Raw genomic sequence first — 18,521 nt, 5'->3', positions numbered from 1 at the left:
GTCTGTATTACTGCAATTCTGAAAATGGGCCCGAAGGAAAGGAACATACCTGCTGGTTTTGTAGTGTATTCAGTCGAGAATTAAGCTCCTTCTTTTCAACACATAAATCATTCATTTGATGAAGCTTTTTGGTGTGTTCTTGTGTTTTCATCATAACTTCCCTTCGCACTTGAGCGATCTTTTCCTACCAGGTCAAAAAGTTGCAAAAAGTTTTAAGTCAAGGGGAAGCAGAGAGAAAGGAATAATCATATTTGATATAAATCATTAGGTAAGTGGAATGTTATATGCACAGGAAAACACTAGCAAAAGACAATGCAGAAGCCTCTGCAGAGTAAGCTATGATTAAAGGTTAAAAAAACACAAGGATAAAAAGCAGGTGAAAATAAGATAAACTTAGATTATCACCACATTGTGTGGAATGGAACTTGTATGTACACTGCTGTTATATATCTGAAAAAGGGAATAGTAACAAGTTGCAAAATTCTGTATATTGCAACTCTCTAGAATCCCCGAAGTATTCAGCTTCAATGGTGATTCATCTGTTAGACCATTCATCTTGTTATCGTATTCCTCCAACAAATTGGGTTGTATGTTATTTTCAGTATTCACTAGTTAGGGAACAAATCCCTTAATATGAACGCTTCAATAAATAGATTCTTCAACAATGGTAAGACAAGATTGGAAAGAAGGGGTTCCTAGTGCTATCTACTTAAGAGATAAGACAGAAACTGGAGAAATCCTATGGCATATAGAACCTTTGTAAAGCTTTTTATCTTGGAGTCAATCTGAAACTGATTTAGGAATGCAATAATCTTTCTCATTCATTGCACAACATAGCTAAGCATTCTGCTTTTAAACAAAGCAATTAATACACTGCCATCATATTTACAGCCAGGGCTGATGTTTTCAACCTAAAATGGACAAATCTCTTCAACTAAATAAATGTTAAAAAGCTCAGATAGGCTTAAAATCCTGAGGCAGCCAGAAATTTTCTATCGTTTTTTTTTTTTTTTTTTTTTTACAGCTCCTCTGGATTTCATGACTCCATGAAAATTCAACCAAAGTTGATTATATGCTTCTTCATGCCTACCTCCCACTGCCTCAGTTCCCTTTCATTTGATATCTCCTTTCGAAGTTTTTTGATCTTTAGTTCTTCAAGTGTTGTATTCACAGAAAGTGTCTGAAGGGCTGGTAGGTTTATCACACGGCCAAACTTGCTGATCATTAGATTATGGACCGTTTCCTCCATTTCTAAAAGAAAATCAATGTCAGATTATGTAAGGATGCCCCGTCCTTAAAGTCAGTGAAATGAAGTATGAGTTTTGTCCTACTCGGTACTAGAACAATTCCTTGTCATTTTATTATAACATTGAAGAAAGAAAAACTGGCCAATGATGAAGGAAACAACTTTAGCTAAGAATCTGTTTTTGTTATATATTGCTGTGTTTGGTCAGTTTCCTAGAACTGTTCACAGAGTTAAGTGAGGATTTAACATATTTCTTTTTATTTCAATTGTTTCAAAAGTTTGGACATTTTATCTTTATAACACAATTTCACACATTAAAAATTTACCCAAATTGAATATTTTCTATTGTTTTCATTCTAGTTTATTCATTGGTTTGATAAATAGTGCATCCAAACTTAAACCACATTCAGAGAAAACAGAAACCAAAGGAATATGAAATGAAGGAGGAATACTGGAGAGTGTAAATCTACTGGAGACTGTTAATGTAAATCAGAGAAAACTGTCTCAAATAAATATTAGTTGAATATGGGATTCTGGGCATCCTCAGCAACAGTATGGTTCCCCAGTCTTGAGCCCAGTAGCAGAAATACTCCCTGATCGCTGCTGTGTAAACCTTTTTACAGTGTTGCCAGTTCTGTGCTCAGGGATCACAAGTGGTGGGGGTTGGGTGACCATTTGTGATGCTGAAGATTAAACCTGGGTTGGCTTCTTGTAAATTAAGTGCCCTATCTGCTGTATTATTTCTCAGCCCCAAAAAAGGTTTTTAAAAGGCACATATGTACATACAATGCATTACAATGTATACATAAATTGATAAAAATTCACTTTAAAATTTAAATTATATCTCAAAGAGATAGATTAAACAAAAGTAAAAATAGCAAACAAATAGAAGAGATATGAAGGACTGATTGGGGGGCTGGGGTGGCAGTGCTTCAAACTCTGCTTTGGCCAGGTTTTGTACTCAGGTATCATCCTGAAAATGCTCTGGGGACCATATGCAGTGCTGTACCATCTCTTCAGTCTCATAAAATATGCTTGATGGACAAAGACCATATAAATTAAAAAAATCATTAGTCCATAAAAGGTAAAAGTAGGCAAAGTTACTATTTTTTAGGGAATGTTATGAAAGAGAAACAAATTAATGACAAATAAACATATGTAGGTATGTATAGCCTCATAGAAATTGAGGCAGAGTGAATAAAAACCACAGTGATAGACAAATTCACTTTCTCCAGGTTAGCAAAAAAATTAAAGTCTGATAGTATTAAGTGTTAAGAATATGGAATCTGGGCTGGAGTACAATGTGTGAGGCTGACCTGGTTTCGATTGCTGGCATCCCATATGGTTTCCCGAACAAAGCCAGGAAATGACCCCTGAGCACTATTGGGTGCAACCCCAAAACCAAAAAAAAAAAAAAAAAGATATGGAAGCTGACGATTTGTACACGTCACCAGGGGAGGAAATAAAATGATGCAAACATTGGTGAGAAAATTAGCAATATCTTGGGAAACTGAAACTGAAACGTACACTTCCCTTCCCATCCCACCTTCCAGATTCCCACTTCTGGGAATCTTTCTTCTCACTAACATGCACAGGGAGAATTGTGCAAGAAGGTTTTGTAATGTTATTTATGTTCATAAAAAGAATTAGTAAAAGGGCTGGATAGATAGCACAGCAGTAGGGTGTTTGCCTTGCACGCAGCAGATCCAGGACAGTGTGAATCCCGGCATCCCATATGGTTCCCCGAGCCTGCCAGGAGTGATTTATGAACACAGAGCAAGGAGTAATTCCTGAGCAACGCCCCCAAAAGAATTAGAAATCTATGCCAGCTAACAGAAAATTAAAAAAAATAAGCACACTTATAGTCCAATGATTTAATGATACCGGGAGAGGCATCAAACAGGTAAACGAGAAGATCGTCTTATTTCTTCTCTCTGTGATTTTGATTCTGCAATTACTTAGTCTTCAAATTTGAAAATAACTTGAGAGTGTACTCTCTTACCAACAACCACAGCAGATGATTCATAGTCTTAGTTACTCACGCTGTATATTTTTTGCCATTTCTCTCTTTTCTCTGATAAGCAATTTACGCCTCTCCCGGAATTCTCTGTTGAGTTTGTTCTGTTTGATATTTTCCTCATGAAGCTGTACAATTCGTTCTTGTAGCCGACTCAAGGAGGCGTTAGAAAAAACCAAAGCTCCAGAAAGATCACTAGGTATTTCTCCAAATATCATATATTCTATCTGCAAGAGCAAGAGACAAAGGTCAAATAAAAATGTAGATTCAAAAGAGAGGGTGTGCAGGATGTACTTTCTCTGCCCTTTGTTTGGATCATAGCCCTTGACTTTCCTTCTCATCACCAAGTTAAATGCAGGAGATTGTGTTCAGATGATATTTAGCTAAGTTAAGTTATAGTTAAGTCCTGCTGGAGAAAGCAAGTCTTCCCCACAATCATGCCTCATATTGGCCAACTCTCTCATATATAATCCAATTTAGTTCAGAAAATCTCATGTTTGACTTTTAAGCATTTTTTTTTTTGGTTATTGGTTTTTGGGTCACACCCAACAGCACTCAGGGGTTACTCCCGGATCTATGCTCAGAAATCACTCCTGGCAGGCATGAGGGACCATATAGGATGCGGGAATTCGAACCAATGACCTTCTGCATGAAAGGCAAACGCCTTATCTCCATGCTATTTCTCCTGCCCTAAGCATTTGACTTTTAAACAGGTTAAGTATATCCTTAATCTGACCATGGATGGTACTTGAAGAGTTTTTTCCTCTCATTGATATAAAGATCTCTGTATTTATTTATTTATTTATTTATTTATTTATTTTTGTTTTTTGGGTCACAGTCGGCAGCACTCAGGGGCTATTTCTGATTCTACGCTCAGAAATTGCCCCTGGCAGACTCAGCAGACCATATGGGAAGCCGGGATGCGAACCACTGTCCTTCTGCATGCAAGGCAAATGCCTTACCTCCATGCTATCTCTTTGGCCCCCCAAAATCCGTATTTTATTTTATTTTATTTATTTCATTTTTGGTTTTTGGGCCACTGGCCGCACTCAGGGGTTACTCCTGATCCTCTGTTGAGAAATAGCTCCTGGCAGGCTCAGGAGGACCATATTGGATGTTGGGGATTGAACCCAGGCCTATCCTAGGTCTGCTTTGTGCTAGGCAAATGCCCTACTGTGCTATCTATCCAGTCCCAAGATATCTGTATTTTAATAGTTTAAATTCAAGTTAAAGGAGGAAGTGAACAAAAAGAGAAAAGGAAATATTTTCTTTTTATTGACCTCTATCACTGAGTAGGGATAAAGTGAAAATAATTCTTACAACTATTAATCATGTATATTTAAAGTTGATATTGAAAGTAACATGTGTGCAAGAGGCAAGATTCTAAACTGCAAGCTATTCTGTTCTTAAGCATAAGCCTCCTAATTTCTGCAGATTGAAATGATTCTGTTATCTAAGTGGCAATGGGAAAAACAGGGAAATAGATGTCTGGGTGTCATTCTCCAGGCATAATGCTCAGCAAAGAACCACATTGTGCTGGTTCTTCTGCTCAGATGGTGTTGGACAACCTCTCCAGACCCATCACCTGATGAAGCTTGAGTGGAATCACAACTAGCAGTTCATTTAGCTGTTGCTGCTTCTCTCTCTGATAGGCCTCCAGAGCTTCCTCTGCAGCATTCAGATTAGTTCCCACAATTTTTACCTGTGGAAAGATTCACATGTTGACAAGATTTCACAAGCATATTGACCCAAGATAGTCAATGAGGGGAAGAGATAAACGCAGCATCGTGGAAACAGTAAGATCACAGAAAGCCTTCCTGGAGTGTGAGTGACAAACCCCGAAATGTCTATAAATTTCTAATGCTAAGTCATGATTAGACCTACTTTTTCCATCATGCCTATACATCTGAGTTAAAAGGTTTTGTGAAAAAAGCACGAGACATATCCTCATCTTCCTTTCCTTTGCGTGAAAAGCAGTTCTCAGCATGGAATATCACTGTTAGGATCAGTACTATATACTTTGATCATAATAGCCTCAGGACCTCAATAAATGAAGAGGAAACCAAGAATTTCTAAAACACATTTTTCATCACCTAAAACACTTGAAAGTTTTCAAAATAATTTATTTTTTTGTTTCTTTGTTTTTGTTTTGGAGACCTCATAAGACTATTCCTCCAGGGCTATTCCTGGCTCTGCATTAGGAATGAGCCCATGTAGTGCTGATTCTATATATGGTACCAGGGACTGAACCAGGGTTGACCGTTCAAGGCAAGCACCTTAGCCCTTATATAATCTCTTTAGCCCATCATTTCTATCTGTCTATTCTATTTGAATTAATATTCATTATAATTTTCTCTTTGTAAAAGGATAAACAAGCTATTAAAATAATTTTGAATACAAATCAAGTAATGATGCCTTAAGAAAAAGCACTGAAGAGGAAAATTAACAAATCTAGTAAAACACCAGTTACCACTTATACCAGTTATGTGGCCTCTAACAGGTAATGAACAAACCAAAGAATCAACCCAGTGAACTACTAGGGTGCAGAAGGAAACAGTTCTTATGCTTTAATCATTGTTAAATGTTTCATAGTATACAATACATTCAGTTGTCCATGAGTACAGTTGATAACTATATATATACTTATTGTGAAAAATGATATATTTTTAATTCTTTTTGTTTTTTTTCAGGCCACACCCATTTGATGCTCAGGGGTTACTCCTGGCCAAGCGCTCACAAATTGCCCCTGGTTTGGGGGGACCATATGGGACGCTGGGGGATCAAACCGCGGTCCTTCCTTGGCTAGCGCTTGCAAGGCAGACACCTTACCTCTAGCGCCACCTTGCCGGCCCCCAAAAATGATATTTTTAACTATTGAAGAATGTAATCAAAACACCTTGAAGCACTATAATTAGAGAAACTTAAACTATTAAAAAAAATTAATGGATGAGCCAGAGTGATAGTCTAGCAGGTAGTACATTTGCCTTGCATGCAGCCCACCTGGAATCAATCTCTGGCATTTTATATGGTCCCTCAAGCACTTCCGGGAGTAATTCCTGAGTGCAGAGTTAAGAGTAAACCCTAAAAATTACATTCAAAGGAGAATCCTTAAGATTTACAGCAGACCTGTCACAAGAAACCCTCAAAGCCAGAAGACAATGGTGGATATAGTGGCAAAATTGAACGAAATGAATGCTTCACCTAGTAGAATATTGCATCCAGCCAGACTCACTTTCAGGTTTGAAGGAAGTGTACAGAGCTTCACAGATAAACAGCAGCTCAGAAAATTTACAGACTCAAAACCAGCTTTAAAAGAAAAACTGAAAGGTCTTTTTCAGACAAGACAGACCAACAGACACATCAAACTTCTAGACAAAGATGACATCAAATCCCATGACAATAATCTCTCTCAACGTCACTGGACTAAATGCACCAGTTAAGAGACACAGAGTGGCAAAATGGATTAAGAAACATATTTAAATAGTCAGAACAGACATAGACACAAAATAAAAGGCTGGAGGAAAACCAACCAAGCAAACAACTCCCTTAAAAAGGCTAAAGTGGCCATATTAATATCAGATGACACCAACTTTAGACTCAGAAAAGTTATAAGGGACAGAGATAGTCATTTTGTACTAATCAAAGGATATGTACAGCAGAAAGAAATAACTCTCTTAAACATATACACACCCAATGAGGGACAAGCAAAATATTTAATTGTTGACAAATCCGAAAGAGATTAATAGCAATACAATAATCTTAGGTGATCTCAGCACTGCCCTGTCACCCCTTGATAGGTCAACCAGGCTGAAACCCAAGAAGAATATACTATCTTTGAAAAGATAAATGGAAGAAAGTAGACTAGTAGATATATATAGGGCACTCCATCACCAGAAAACTGGATACACATTCTTCTTCAATGCACATAGGACATTCTCCAGGATAGACCATGTGCTGGTCTATAAAATATACTTCTACATGAAGTAAAGAGGATAGAAATTGTACAGACTACTTTCTCAGATCACAAGGCACTAAAATTAGAAGTGAACTACAAAGGGTCACAGAAGAAAAACTTTAACACCTGGAAATTAAACAGCATACTGCTGGGTCAGAGATGAAATCAAAGAGGAAATAAAGATGTCTCTGGAAACAATTAACAATGAAGACACAAATTATCACAATTTATGGGACACAGCAAAAGCAATACAAAGAGCTTTACAAGCACACATCAGAAAGGAAGAAGGAGCCTACATAAATAGAAAAAAAAAGTAAGCCCTAAGCATTATTGGGTGTGCCACACCCAAAATAAAGAACAAAATGGAGGGACCAGAGTGATGGTACCATGGGTAAGGTGCTTGCATTACACATGCTCAATCCAGGTTTGATCTCCAGTATACCAGTTGGTCCCCCAAGTTCCACCAGTAGTAGTCCTCAAGGTCAACTGCATGTGCTGAGCACAGAGCCAGGAATAGTCCCTGAGCACTGCTGGTTGTGGTTCAAAAACAAAACAAACAAAGCAAAATAAAAGAATGATAGATCCCAGAAGGAGTATGTGAAAGGAGATAAGCTTGGTGTAACACTCGGAACATTTATTTTTCTGAGAAGCCCTAACTTCTGTCATTGCAACGAGATAGCAACAATAAAGCAGAGCAGATGCACAGTTGGTAGAGGATAAATTAGTAGAAAGACCACATACTTTTTTGGACAAGGTGTCATATTCCTTTTTGAGGTTATCCAAGGCTTTTTTTTCTTCAACCAAGGCCTCCTCAATATCTAGCCTTTTCTCTCGAAGTTGAATGGCCATTTCAAAAAGAGTTGGATTACAATCTTAAAAGGCAGACAAAAATAAATAAATAAATAAATAAATAAATAAATAAATGGGATGAGTACTGCTCAAAAAGTGGGGTTTAGAGGTTCAGTATTAACAAGATTCATTTTTGATCCTCTTTAGCAAGCTAGTTTTACACTTAGAGTTCTGGTGTTTCAGGGAGACGCTATCAGTATTAATAATAATAATAATAATAATAATAATATAGCAATTATAATTCAATCTGACTGTTCTGAGCCAGATTTTATGCTAGAGCCTTTAAATTTTAATTCTAGTTTTTATTTTACCACTAGAACAGCTATGAGGCTTCACATTCTCTAATTGTGATTAAAAAAAAAAACAATGCACATTTGGTTTATTTTTGTTTTTTAGCTTTCTATCACCTATCAATGACATTTTTTAAAAATGGGGGTCCCCAAGAGGTAGTCAGCAGGCTTAAGGGCCCTACTAGGAGATTCTTGATTAACATGGCTGGCAGGAACTAAGGCTAAAGGGCTGCTCAGGCACTGTGATAAAATTATGATAACAATGTTGAGGGTCACACCTACTGGGCTCCAGGGTTAAGGCTGGTGGTAATTGGTGGCACCATGTGGTGCTAATCAATCCTCACCTGGGTACATGCTAAATATGCACCTAAATTGCTTTCTCCCAGTCCCCATATAGATTTTAGAAATATAAATAGTATCTTAAATTAAACTATTTAAAATGAATTAAAACTTGGGTTTGTTTGTTTGTTTGTTTGTTTAGACTAAAAAGAATTTGCCTTTTCTCTATTGGACTAGTCTATTGAGACTGAGAACATCGGGTTGACTGTTTCAGATTGGTTTCACCAGTAGAAACAGTGAATATAAATGGCCAAGCCTCTACAGAACACTGGTACAAATTGCCCTTATAAAACAGCTATGACATATAAATATATGAATAGTTTTGTCAAAAAAAAAAAAAAAAAAGAAAAGGAAAGAAGGGGACAGTTGGGATCAGGAAGATGGCCAAGGTCTGAGTGCAAGCTTAGAATATAGGTGCTCCAGTTCTACCCTGGGCATTCATTGCATGCTTCCTGAATGGTTCATACAGAATCAGAAACAGAAACATTGAACTAACACTACCAGGTATGACCTCTCCCAAAGGTGGGAGCATTATTTACAAAACAAAACTGAACCATATTGCAATATGCTGTTATACTTTATAAAATGAAACTTGTTGCATAGTTGCATGCTTTAAGACTGAATCATTAACAGATTGCATGCAGACTTTTGCCATTCATGAGTGCATATCTAAGAGAGCAAAAAATAAGTCTTTCAGAAATCTCAAAAAGTATTCATAGACAATAATTTCTATAGCTAATTTTCAGATAATTGTAAAATAAAAAAATTATCTTGCTATTGTCAAGTACTGTTTGTACTTCACAGAAAAACACCAACTTTTTAGCCGACGTACTTGTTGGGCAGATGGAATCATCAAAAACTTCATCTTCTGATCCAGACTCATCCTCATCACTCTCCATGCTGGATTCTTCTTCACTTGATTCATCACTTTCATCTTCTTCATCTAAGGAGAAATGAAGGCATTATTCATTAGTAGAGAAGTTCCTGTGTTAAACTAAACCCTAAACTTTTGTTTGTTTGTCTGTCTGTTTTTGTTGTTGTTGGAGTTTTTGTGTTTGTTTTTGTGGTTTTTTTTTTGGGTCACACCTGGTAGCGCTCAGGGGTTACTCATGGCTCTACACTCAGAAATCGCTCCCGGCAGGCTAGGGGGACCATGTGGGATGCCGAGATTCGAACCACCGTCCTTCTGCATGCAAGGCAAACGCCTTACCTCCATGCTATCTCTCTGGCCCCAAGTTCTTCATTTTTAAAATTTTTTTAAATTTGATTTATTTAAAGAAAATGTATCACATAGTTGACATAACTGATTATAATACATTTGTTTCAGGATGACAGAAAGCAAAGTTCTTCAAAATTAGAAAGAAAATTTAAAATTAAAAAAAGGAGAGAAAAGTTCATTAGCAAGTATATTTGTGAAAATTATTGCATCACCAATAAAGTCATTAATACAATAGTGGAAGGCTTAGTGAGTTCCATCCTTTTTTAAAAATGTATGTGGGGGGGGATGTAACTCCACCCTGGATTTAGGTGTATCTACCTGAGACCTGCCCATTTCTGGGACGGGTCTTGGGAAGCAGATATTACATTATCTTTACCTGCTAGAACCCTCCCATTTCCTGGGAGGGGTCTTGGAGAGGTTAGATAAGGGCTTTGACCCAGGGGATGAGGCTTTTGGATCTTTGCCAGCATGGAGGTCAGAGGGAAGATGGCTGAAAGGAATTAAGACACAGGGCAAGCTAAGAATGGCATGCGTAAATGGTTAGCAGCCACATCTGTTGGCTAGGGCTGAATAAAGATGTTATCTCTCATGAAGCCTGCCTATGAGTGAGTTTGTTGGTTTGTGTTTTGTTTTGTTTTGTTTTCGGGCCACACCCGGTGATGCTCAGGGGTTACTCCTGGCTATGAGCTCAGAAATCGCTCCTGGATTGGGGGACCATATGGGATGACGGGGAATCAAACCGTGGTCCATCCTAGGCTAGCTCGCTCAAGGCAGACGCTTTATGCCCTGTGCCACCACTCCGGCCCCCTTTTCTTTATTCTTGAAGATAAATATATTTAAAATACCTGACAATATATGGAAAATAACATAAGAATATTTTAAAACATTCTTTTTTCTCTAAAAACAGAAAGAAAGTAACCAACAAGGCACTTCAGAACCAAAAAAAAAAAAACAAAACGAATATTAATTGTGAGTTCTAAGAGTCTTCATTATATCTCATATATGTATATGATATATATATGTAGAAGTTCTAAGAGTCTTCATTATATCTCATATATACATATGAGATATATAAATATGTAGAAGTGCCTCTACATTATCTATAGTGTAATAAAAATAAGAAAATATAAGAATAAGAAATAAGAATAAAAATAGAAATAGAAAATATGCCTCTTATTTCTGTTTTGTGCTAATAAGAAAAGATATAGGGTCATATGTAAGAAAAAAAATACAAACCAGCTTCTCCTTCAACTTCCCTTTTCTTCACTCTCTTGATCTTCCTCTTTAAAACTTTCATGAGAAAGTTAGCAAATTTATTGTTTTCTCCAAGGGCTGCTTGAAATGTAGCATACAGTGCCTTTTCTTGTTCCTGGAGCCTGGCAATTTCGTTCTTCTTCTCTTCCATCTCTTTAAAACTATCATTTATTTTCCACTAAATGAACAAGAGTAAATGGTAAGGTATTTCTGATAAGATAGGCTCTGATTGCAAGGTCATTACAAGTTTATAGTCAACAAAATTTTTCAAAGTCTTATGTTTTGGAATCATACTTAGTGGTGCTCAGTGGTTCTACCTAGCTCTGTGCTCAAGGATTACTTCTGGTGAAACTTGGGAGATCATATGGTTTCCAAGGATTGAACTTGGGTTGACCACATACAAGCAAGCACCCAGATGGCTGTACTATTTCTCCAGCTATATCTCTTCTTGATAATGCTCATTTTTTATGTCTTATAAAGCCATCCATTTATATGTCTAAAATTTAATAATTCTTTTATAAAAATCAGTAGAAGTCAAATAAGACTTTTTTTTAATGTTTAGTTTCTTTAAGGTACCTGAATACATTTACATTGTTATTCATATATAAATATCAGTTAATATTTTTGCATATACTGTTTCAATTAAGGAGGGCTTGGGGAGAGGTATGTTTCCAAAGTGAACCCTGAATCACTCCTGGCGATACCTGGGCTGTGTGGATCTATTTAATGCTTCAGTCTAGCATTATGATATTGCTGCTCACCAGGTCCACTTGTACTAGTGTCTAGAGATGGCCAGAGATCAGACACCATGCAGTGCTAGAGATCAAACTTATGGCCAGGCATTCCATATTCCAGGCCCTTTGAATTATCTTCCTGGCTTCCCGAGGTTTTTTTTTTTTTATTAACAATAAATAATAACTAGAACAATCACTACTTAATAAATGTGACATACCTAAAAATGATTAATGCTTTAACAAATATTACAGCTAATAGAGAGTTCTTCCTTTAAGATGATGATATATAATATACTACTTAATAAATGTGACATACCCAAAAATGATTAATGCTTTAACAAATATTACAGCTAATAGAGAGTTCTTCCTTTAAGATGATGATATATAATATACTGTAAGAGTATAACTTATTTCTCTAAATTTAATGTATAATATCCTATTTTATTCAATTAAATGTTACTCTGAAACAAGCAATTCACCAGCTTCTTTTCAGTTCACCAAGATAACATATAATCAAAATTCAATTTCAAATGATAACTAGTAAACAAAAATATAGATTTTTAGGGACCAGAGCAATAGTACAAGTAAGCCAATTTTCTTGCACATAGAGGGCTCCAGTTTGATCTCTGACACTGAATAGGGTTCCCCAAGCTTCCCAGGAGTGATACCACTGGGTGTGGCACAAATACCAAAACAAAATATAGATTTTTTTTAAAGACTTAAATATTTTTTAAATTTTTTTTATTTAAACAACTTTATTGTGTTTGGGGTTCAGTCACGTAAAGAACACAACCCATCACCAGTGCAACATTCCCATCACCAATGTCCCAAATCTCCCTCCTCCCCACCCAACCCCTGCCTGTACTCTAGACAGGCTTTCTCTTTCCCTCGTACATTCTCATTATTAGGATAGTTCAAAACATAGTTATTTATCTAACTAAACTCATCCCTGTTTGTGGTGAGCTTCATGAGGTGAGCTGTAACTTCCAGCTCTTTTCTCTTTTGTGTCTGAAAGTTATTATTGCAAGAATGTCTTTCATTTTTCTTAAAAGCCATAGATGAGTGAGACCATTCTGTGTCTTTCTCTCTCTCTCTCTCTCTCTGAATTATTTCATTCGGCATAATAGATTACATGTACATCCATGTATAGGAAAATTTCATGACTTCATCTCTCCTGACAGCTGCATAATATTCCATTTGTATATGTACCACAGTTTCTTTAGCCATTCATCTGTTGAAGGGTATCATGGCTGTTTCCAGAGTCTTGCTATGGTAAATAGTGCTGCAATGAATATAGGTGTAAGGAAGGGATTTTTGTATTGTATTTTTGTGTTCCTAGGGTATATTCCTAGGAGTGACATAGCTGGGTTGTATGAGAGCTCGATTTCCAGTTTTTGGAGAAATCTCCATATTGCTTTCCATAAAGGTTGAAATAGATGGCATTCCCACCAGCAGTGGATAAGACTTCTTTTCTCTCCACATCCTTGCCAACACTGTTTATTCTCATTCTTTGTGATGTGTGCCAATCTCTAGGGTGTGAGGTGGTACCTCATAGCTGTTTTGATTTGCATCTCCCTGATGATTAGTGATGTGGAGCATTTTTTCAGGTGTCTTTTGGCCATTTGTATTTCTTCTTTGTCAAAGTGTCTGTTCATTTCTTCACCCCATTTTTTGATGGGATTAGATGTTTTTTTCTTGTAAAGTTCTGTCAGTGCCTTGTATATTTTGGAGATTAGCCCCTGTCTGATGGGTATTGGGTGAATAGTTTCTCCCACTCAGTGGGGGGGGGGCTCTTGTATTCTGGGCACTATTTCTTTTGAGGTGCAGAAGCTTCTCAGTTTAATATATTCCCATCTGTTAATCTCTGCTTTCACTTGCTTGGAGAGTGCAGTTTCCTCTTTGAAGATGCCTTTAATCTCAATGTCTTGGAGTGTTTTACCTACATGTTGTTCTTTGTATCTTATGATTTCGAGTATGATATCAAGGTCTTTCATCCATTTGAATTTAACCTTCATACATGATGTTAGCTGGGGGTCTAAGTTCAATTTTTTGCAAGTGGCTAGCCAGTTGTGCCAACACCACTTGTTGAAGAGGCTTTCTTTGCTCCATTTAGGATTTCTTGCTCCTTTATCAAAAATTAGGTAACTGTATGTCTGGGGAACATTCTCTGAGTATTCAAGCCTATTCCACTGATCTGAGGGCCTGTCCTTATTCCAATACCATGCTGTTTTGATAACTATTGCTTTGTAGTACAGTTTAAAGTTGGGGAAAGCAATTCCTCCCATATTCTTTTTCCCAATGATTGCTATAGCTATTCTAGGGTGTTTATTGTTCCAAATGAATTTCAAAAGTGCCTGATCCACTTCTTTGAAGAATGTCATGGGTTTCTTTAGAGGGATTGCATTAAATCTGTACAACGCTTTGGGTAGTATTACCATTTTAATGATGTTAATCCTGCCAATTTATGAGCAGGGTATGTGCTTCCATTTCCGCTTGTCCTCTCTTATTTCTTGGAGCAGAGTTGTATAGTTTTCTTTGTATAGGTCCTTCACATTTTTAGTCAAGTTGATTCCAAGATATTTGAGTTTGTGTGGCACTATTGTGAATGGGGTTGTTTTCTTTCTTTTTTTTTGGGGGGGGGGTTGTTTTCTTAATGTCCATTTCTTCCTTATTACTATTGGTATATAGAAAGGCCATTGATTTTTGTGTGTTAATTTTGTAGCCTGCCACCTTGCTATATGAGTCTATTGTTTCTAGAAGCTTTTTTGTAGAGACTTTAGGGTTTTCTAGGTAGAGTATCATGTCATCTGCAAACATTGAGAGCTTGACTTCTTCCTTTCCTATCTGGATTCCCTTGATAGTTTTTTGTGTGTGTTGTGTGTGTGATTTTTTGGGTCACACCCGGCAGTGCTCAGGGGTTATTCCTGCCTCCATGCTCAGAAATTGCTCCTGGCAGGAATGGGGGACCATATGGGACGCTGGTATTTGAACCGATGACCTCCTGCATGAAAGGCAAACACCTTACCTCCATGCTATCTCTCCAGCCCCAATATCTTTTTCTTGCCTAATCGCTATAGCAAGTTCTTCCAGTGCTATGTTGAATAGGAGTGGTGAGAGAGGACAGCCTTGTCTTGTGCCAGAATTTAGAGGAAAGGCTTTCAGTTTTTCTCCATTGAGGAGAATATTTGCCACTGGCTTGTGGTAGATGGCCTTAACTATATTGAGAAAGGTTCCTTCCATTCCATCTTGCTGAGAGTTTTGATCAAGAATGGGTGTTGGACCTTATCAAATGCTTTCTCTGCGTCTATTGATATGATCATGTGATTTCTATTTTTCTTGTTGTTGATCTTGTGTATTATGTTGATAGATTTATGGATGTTAAACCAGCCTTGCATTCCTGGGATGAAACCTACTTGATCGTAGTGGATGATCTTCTTAATGAGGCATTGAATCCTATTTGCCAGGATTTTGTTGAGGATCTTTGCATCTGTATTCTTCAGCGATATTGGTCTGTAATTTTTTTTTTCGTAGCATCTCTGTCTGGTTTAGGTACCAAGGTAACGTTGCCTTCATAAAATCTATTTGGAAGTGTTCCTGTTTTTCTGATTTCATAAAAGAGTCTTGCCAGGATTGGTAGAAGTTCCTCTTGAAAGATTTGAAAGAATTCATTAGTAAATCCATCTGGGTCTGAACTTTTGTTTTTGGGCAGACATTTGATTACTGTCTTAATTTTCTCAGTAGTGATGGGGTTGTTTAGATATGCTACATCCTCTACATTCAACTGTGGAAGATTATAAGAGTCCAAAAATTCATCCATTTCTTCCAGGTTTTCATTGTTAGTAGCATAGAGTTTCTCAAAGTAGTTTCTGATTACCCTTTGGATCTCTACCATATCAGTAGTGATCTCTCCTTTTTCATTTCTTATATGAGTTATCAAGTTTCTCTCTCTCTCTCTCTTTCTTTGTTAGTTTTGCCAGTAGTCTATCAATCTTGTTTATTTTTTCAAAAACGAACTTCTGCTTTCGTTGATCTTTTGGATTGGTTTTCGGGTTTCCAGTTCATTGATTTCTGCTCTCAGTTTTGTTATTTCCTTCTGTCTCCCTATTTTTGGGTCCTTTTGTTGAGTACTTTCTAATTTTATGAGCTGTGTCATTAAGCTATTCAGGTATGCTCCTTCTTCTTTCCTGATGTGTGCTTGCAAAGCTATAAATTTTCTTCTCAGTACCTCTTTTGCTGTGTCCCATAGGTTCTGATAGTTTGTGTCTCCATTGTCATTTGTTTCTAGGAACGTTTTGATTTCCTCTCGGACCCACTGGTTATTTAGTATTAGGTTGTTTAACTTCCAGGCATTAAAGTTTTTCTTCTGTGTTCCTTTGTAGTTAACATATAATTTCAGGGCCTTGTGGTCAGTGAAGGTAGCCTGCACAATTTCTGTCCTCTTGATATTATGGAGGTATGTTTTATGTGCTAGCATGTAGTCTATCCTGGAGAATGTCCCATGTACATTAGAGAAGAATGTGTATCCAGGCTTCTGGGGTGGAGTGTCCTGTATATATCTACTAGGCCTCTTTCTTCCATTTCTCTTTTCAGGTCTAGTATATTCTTGTTGGGTTTCAGTCTGGTTGACCTGTCAAGTGTTGACAATGCCGTGTTGAAGTCTCCCACAATTATTGTGTTGTTATTGATATTATTTTTCAGATTTGTCAACAATTGTATTAAATATTTTGCTGGCCCCTTATTCAGTGCATATATGTTTAGGAGAGTGATTTCTTCCTGCTGTACGTATCCCTTGATTAATGCAAAATATCCATCTTTGTCCCTTACAACTTTCCTAAGTATAAAGTTTGCATCATCTGATATTAGTATGGCCACTTTAGCTTTTTTATGCGTGTTGTTTGTTTCGATGATTTTCCTCCAGCCTTTTGTTTTCAGTCTTTATTTGTTCTGACTATTCAGGTGCATTTCTTGTAGGCAGCAGAAGGTTGGATTGAGTTTTTTGATCCATTTTGCCACTCTGTGCCTATTATGTGGTGCATTTAGTCCATTGATATTGAGAGAAAGAATTGTCCTGGGAGTTAGTGCCATCTTTATATTGAAGTTTGGTGTGTCTGTTGGTCAGTCTTGTCTTAAAGTAGGCCATTCAGTTTTTCTTTTAAGAATGGTTTTGAGTCTGTAAAGTTTCTGAGCTGTTGTGTGTCTGTGAAACCATGTATTGTTCCTTCAAACCTGAAAGTGAGTTTTGCTGGGTGCAGTGTTCTAGACGAAGCATTTATTTCATTGAGTTTTGTCACTATGTCCCACCACTGCCTTCTGGCCTTGAGTGTTTCTGGTGACAGGTCTGCAGTAAATCTCAAAGTTGTTTCCTTGAATGTAATTTCTCTTTTTGATCTTGCTGCTTTCAGAATTCTGTCTCTATTTGTGGGATTTGTCATTGTGACTAGGATGTGTCTTGGGTGTTTTTTCTGGGGTTTCTTTTAGTTGGTACTCTTCAGGCATGCAGGATTTGATTGCATGTATTCATTAGCTCTGGTAGTTTCTCTTTAATGATGTTCTTGACCGTTGATTCTTCCTGGAGATTTTCTTCCTGGGTCTCTGGGACTCCAATGATTCTTAAGTTGTTTCTGTTGAGCTTATCATAGACTTTTATTTTCATCTGTTCCCATTCTTTGAGTAATTTTTCCATTGTTTGATCATTTGCTTTAAGGCTTTTTTTTTTCAATTTCTTTTGCTGTATGGAATTGTTATTTATCTCATCTTCCAGTGTACTAATTCTATCATCAGCTGCTGTTAACCCGTGGAAAAGCTCAACCATGCTTTTCTTTAATTCATCTACTGGTTTTTTCAGACCTGTTATGTGACTTGAAATTTTAGTTTGGATTTTTCTGATTTCTATCTTCATATTCTCTTGATTCTTATTAGTGTTCTCTTCTATACTTTCTTTGAGTTCTTTGAACATCTTCCATATTTTGACTCTAAACTCCTTATCTGAGAGACTGACTAGTTGGTTGGTCATGTTCAAGTCATCGGAGTTGACATCGTCATTCTCTATGTCTGGCGATGGCATGCATTGTTTCCCCACTGTCACACTTATATTGTAGGTTTTTCTACGTGTTGTGGTTGTATTCATTGGCTAAATGATGTGCACAGCCGGGAAGTGAAGCAGAGCGTCCGTGCTCCTCTGGCTCCACCCTTTCTGGGCTTGTAAACTCACTTCCAGGGAAGGCTCCAGGGAAGGCGAGCCGTCCACAGATGAGCCATACACAGGATGAATTCAGGCTGAAAATGGAGCACAGCACAGAAGACAGGCAGATAGAGGTGCTGGCATCTGAGTTCCAGCAGAGTTCAGTGGCTTCCCTATTTTGGGCATGTAAGCTCACCTCCAGGGAATGCTCCAGGGAAGGCGAGCCATCCGCTGACACACAGGATGAAATTAGATTAAAAATTAATATAAATTTTTTTAAAAAACAATAACTAAACTACAAGGTTTACGTTTGAAATTTTTTTTTCTAACTTAGATCACATCATTGGTGGCAAGAAAGTTGCACTGGTAAAGTGTGGTGTACATTCTATGACTGAAACCCAACTACAAACATCTCTGTAACCACGATGCCTAAATAA

The 18,521-nt window shown here is 37.3% G+C and overlaps 2 protein-coding genes across 2 annotated transcripts in view; both read right to left on the bottom strand.

Annotated features, from left to right (window-relative positions):
- USF3 (upstream transcription factor family member 3) overlaps positions 1-18,521 on the bottom strand; it is an 869,396-nt gene that overhangs the window by 500,184 nt on the left and 350,691 nt on the right. The window lies entirely within an intron of this gene.
- Positions 1-18,521, bottom strand: part of CFAP44 (cilia and flagella associated protein 44) — a 124,750-nt gene that overhangs the window by 3,591 nt on the left and 102,638 nt on the right. Inside the window, exons 27-33 of the mRNA XM_049785552.1 lie at positions 11,152-11,347; positions 9,529-9,639; positions 7,960-8,090; positions 4,849-4,965; positions 3,289-3,490; positions 1,091-1,251; positions 50-184 (exon numbers count right to left, since the gene is read on the bottom strand). Of these exons, the coding sequence (XP_049641509.1) occupies positions 50-184; positions 1,091-1,251; positions 3,289-3,490; positions 4,849-4,965; positions 7,960-8,090; positions 9,529-9,639; positions 11,152-11,347 (1,053 nt within the window). The remainder of the gene's footprint in view (positions 1-49; positions 185-1,090; positions 1,252-3,288; positions 3,491-4,848; positions 4,966-7,959; positions 8,091-9,528; positions 9,640-11,151; positions 11,348-18,521) is intronic.

Source organism: Suncus etruscus, chromosome 13 (genome assembly GCF_024139225.1).
Source record: "Suncus etruscus isolate mSunEtr1 chromosome 13, mSunEtr1.pri.cur, whole genome shotgun sequence".
NCBI classification, from domain to species: Eukaryota; Metazoa; Chordata; class Mammalia; order Eulipotyphla; family Soricidae; genus Suncus; species Suncus etruscus.
Note: the sequence above shows the minus strand (reverse complement) of the source record. Positions and strands in the feature narration are given on the sequence as shown.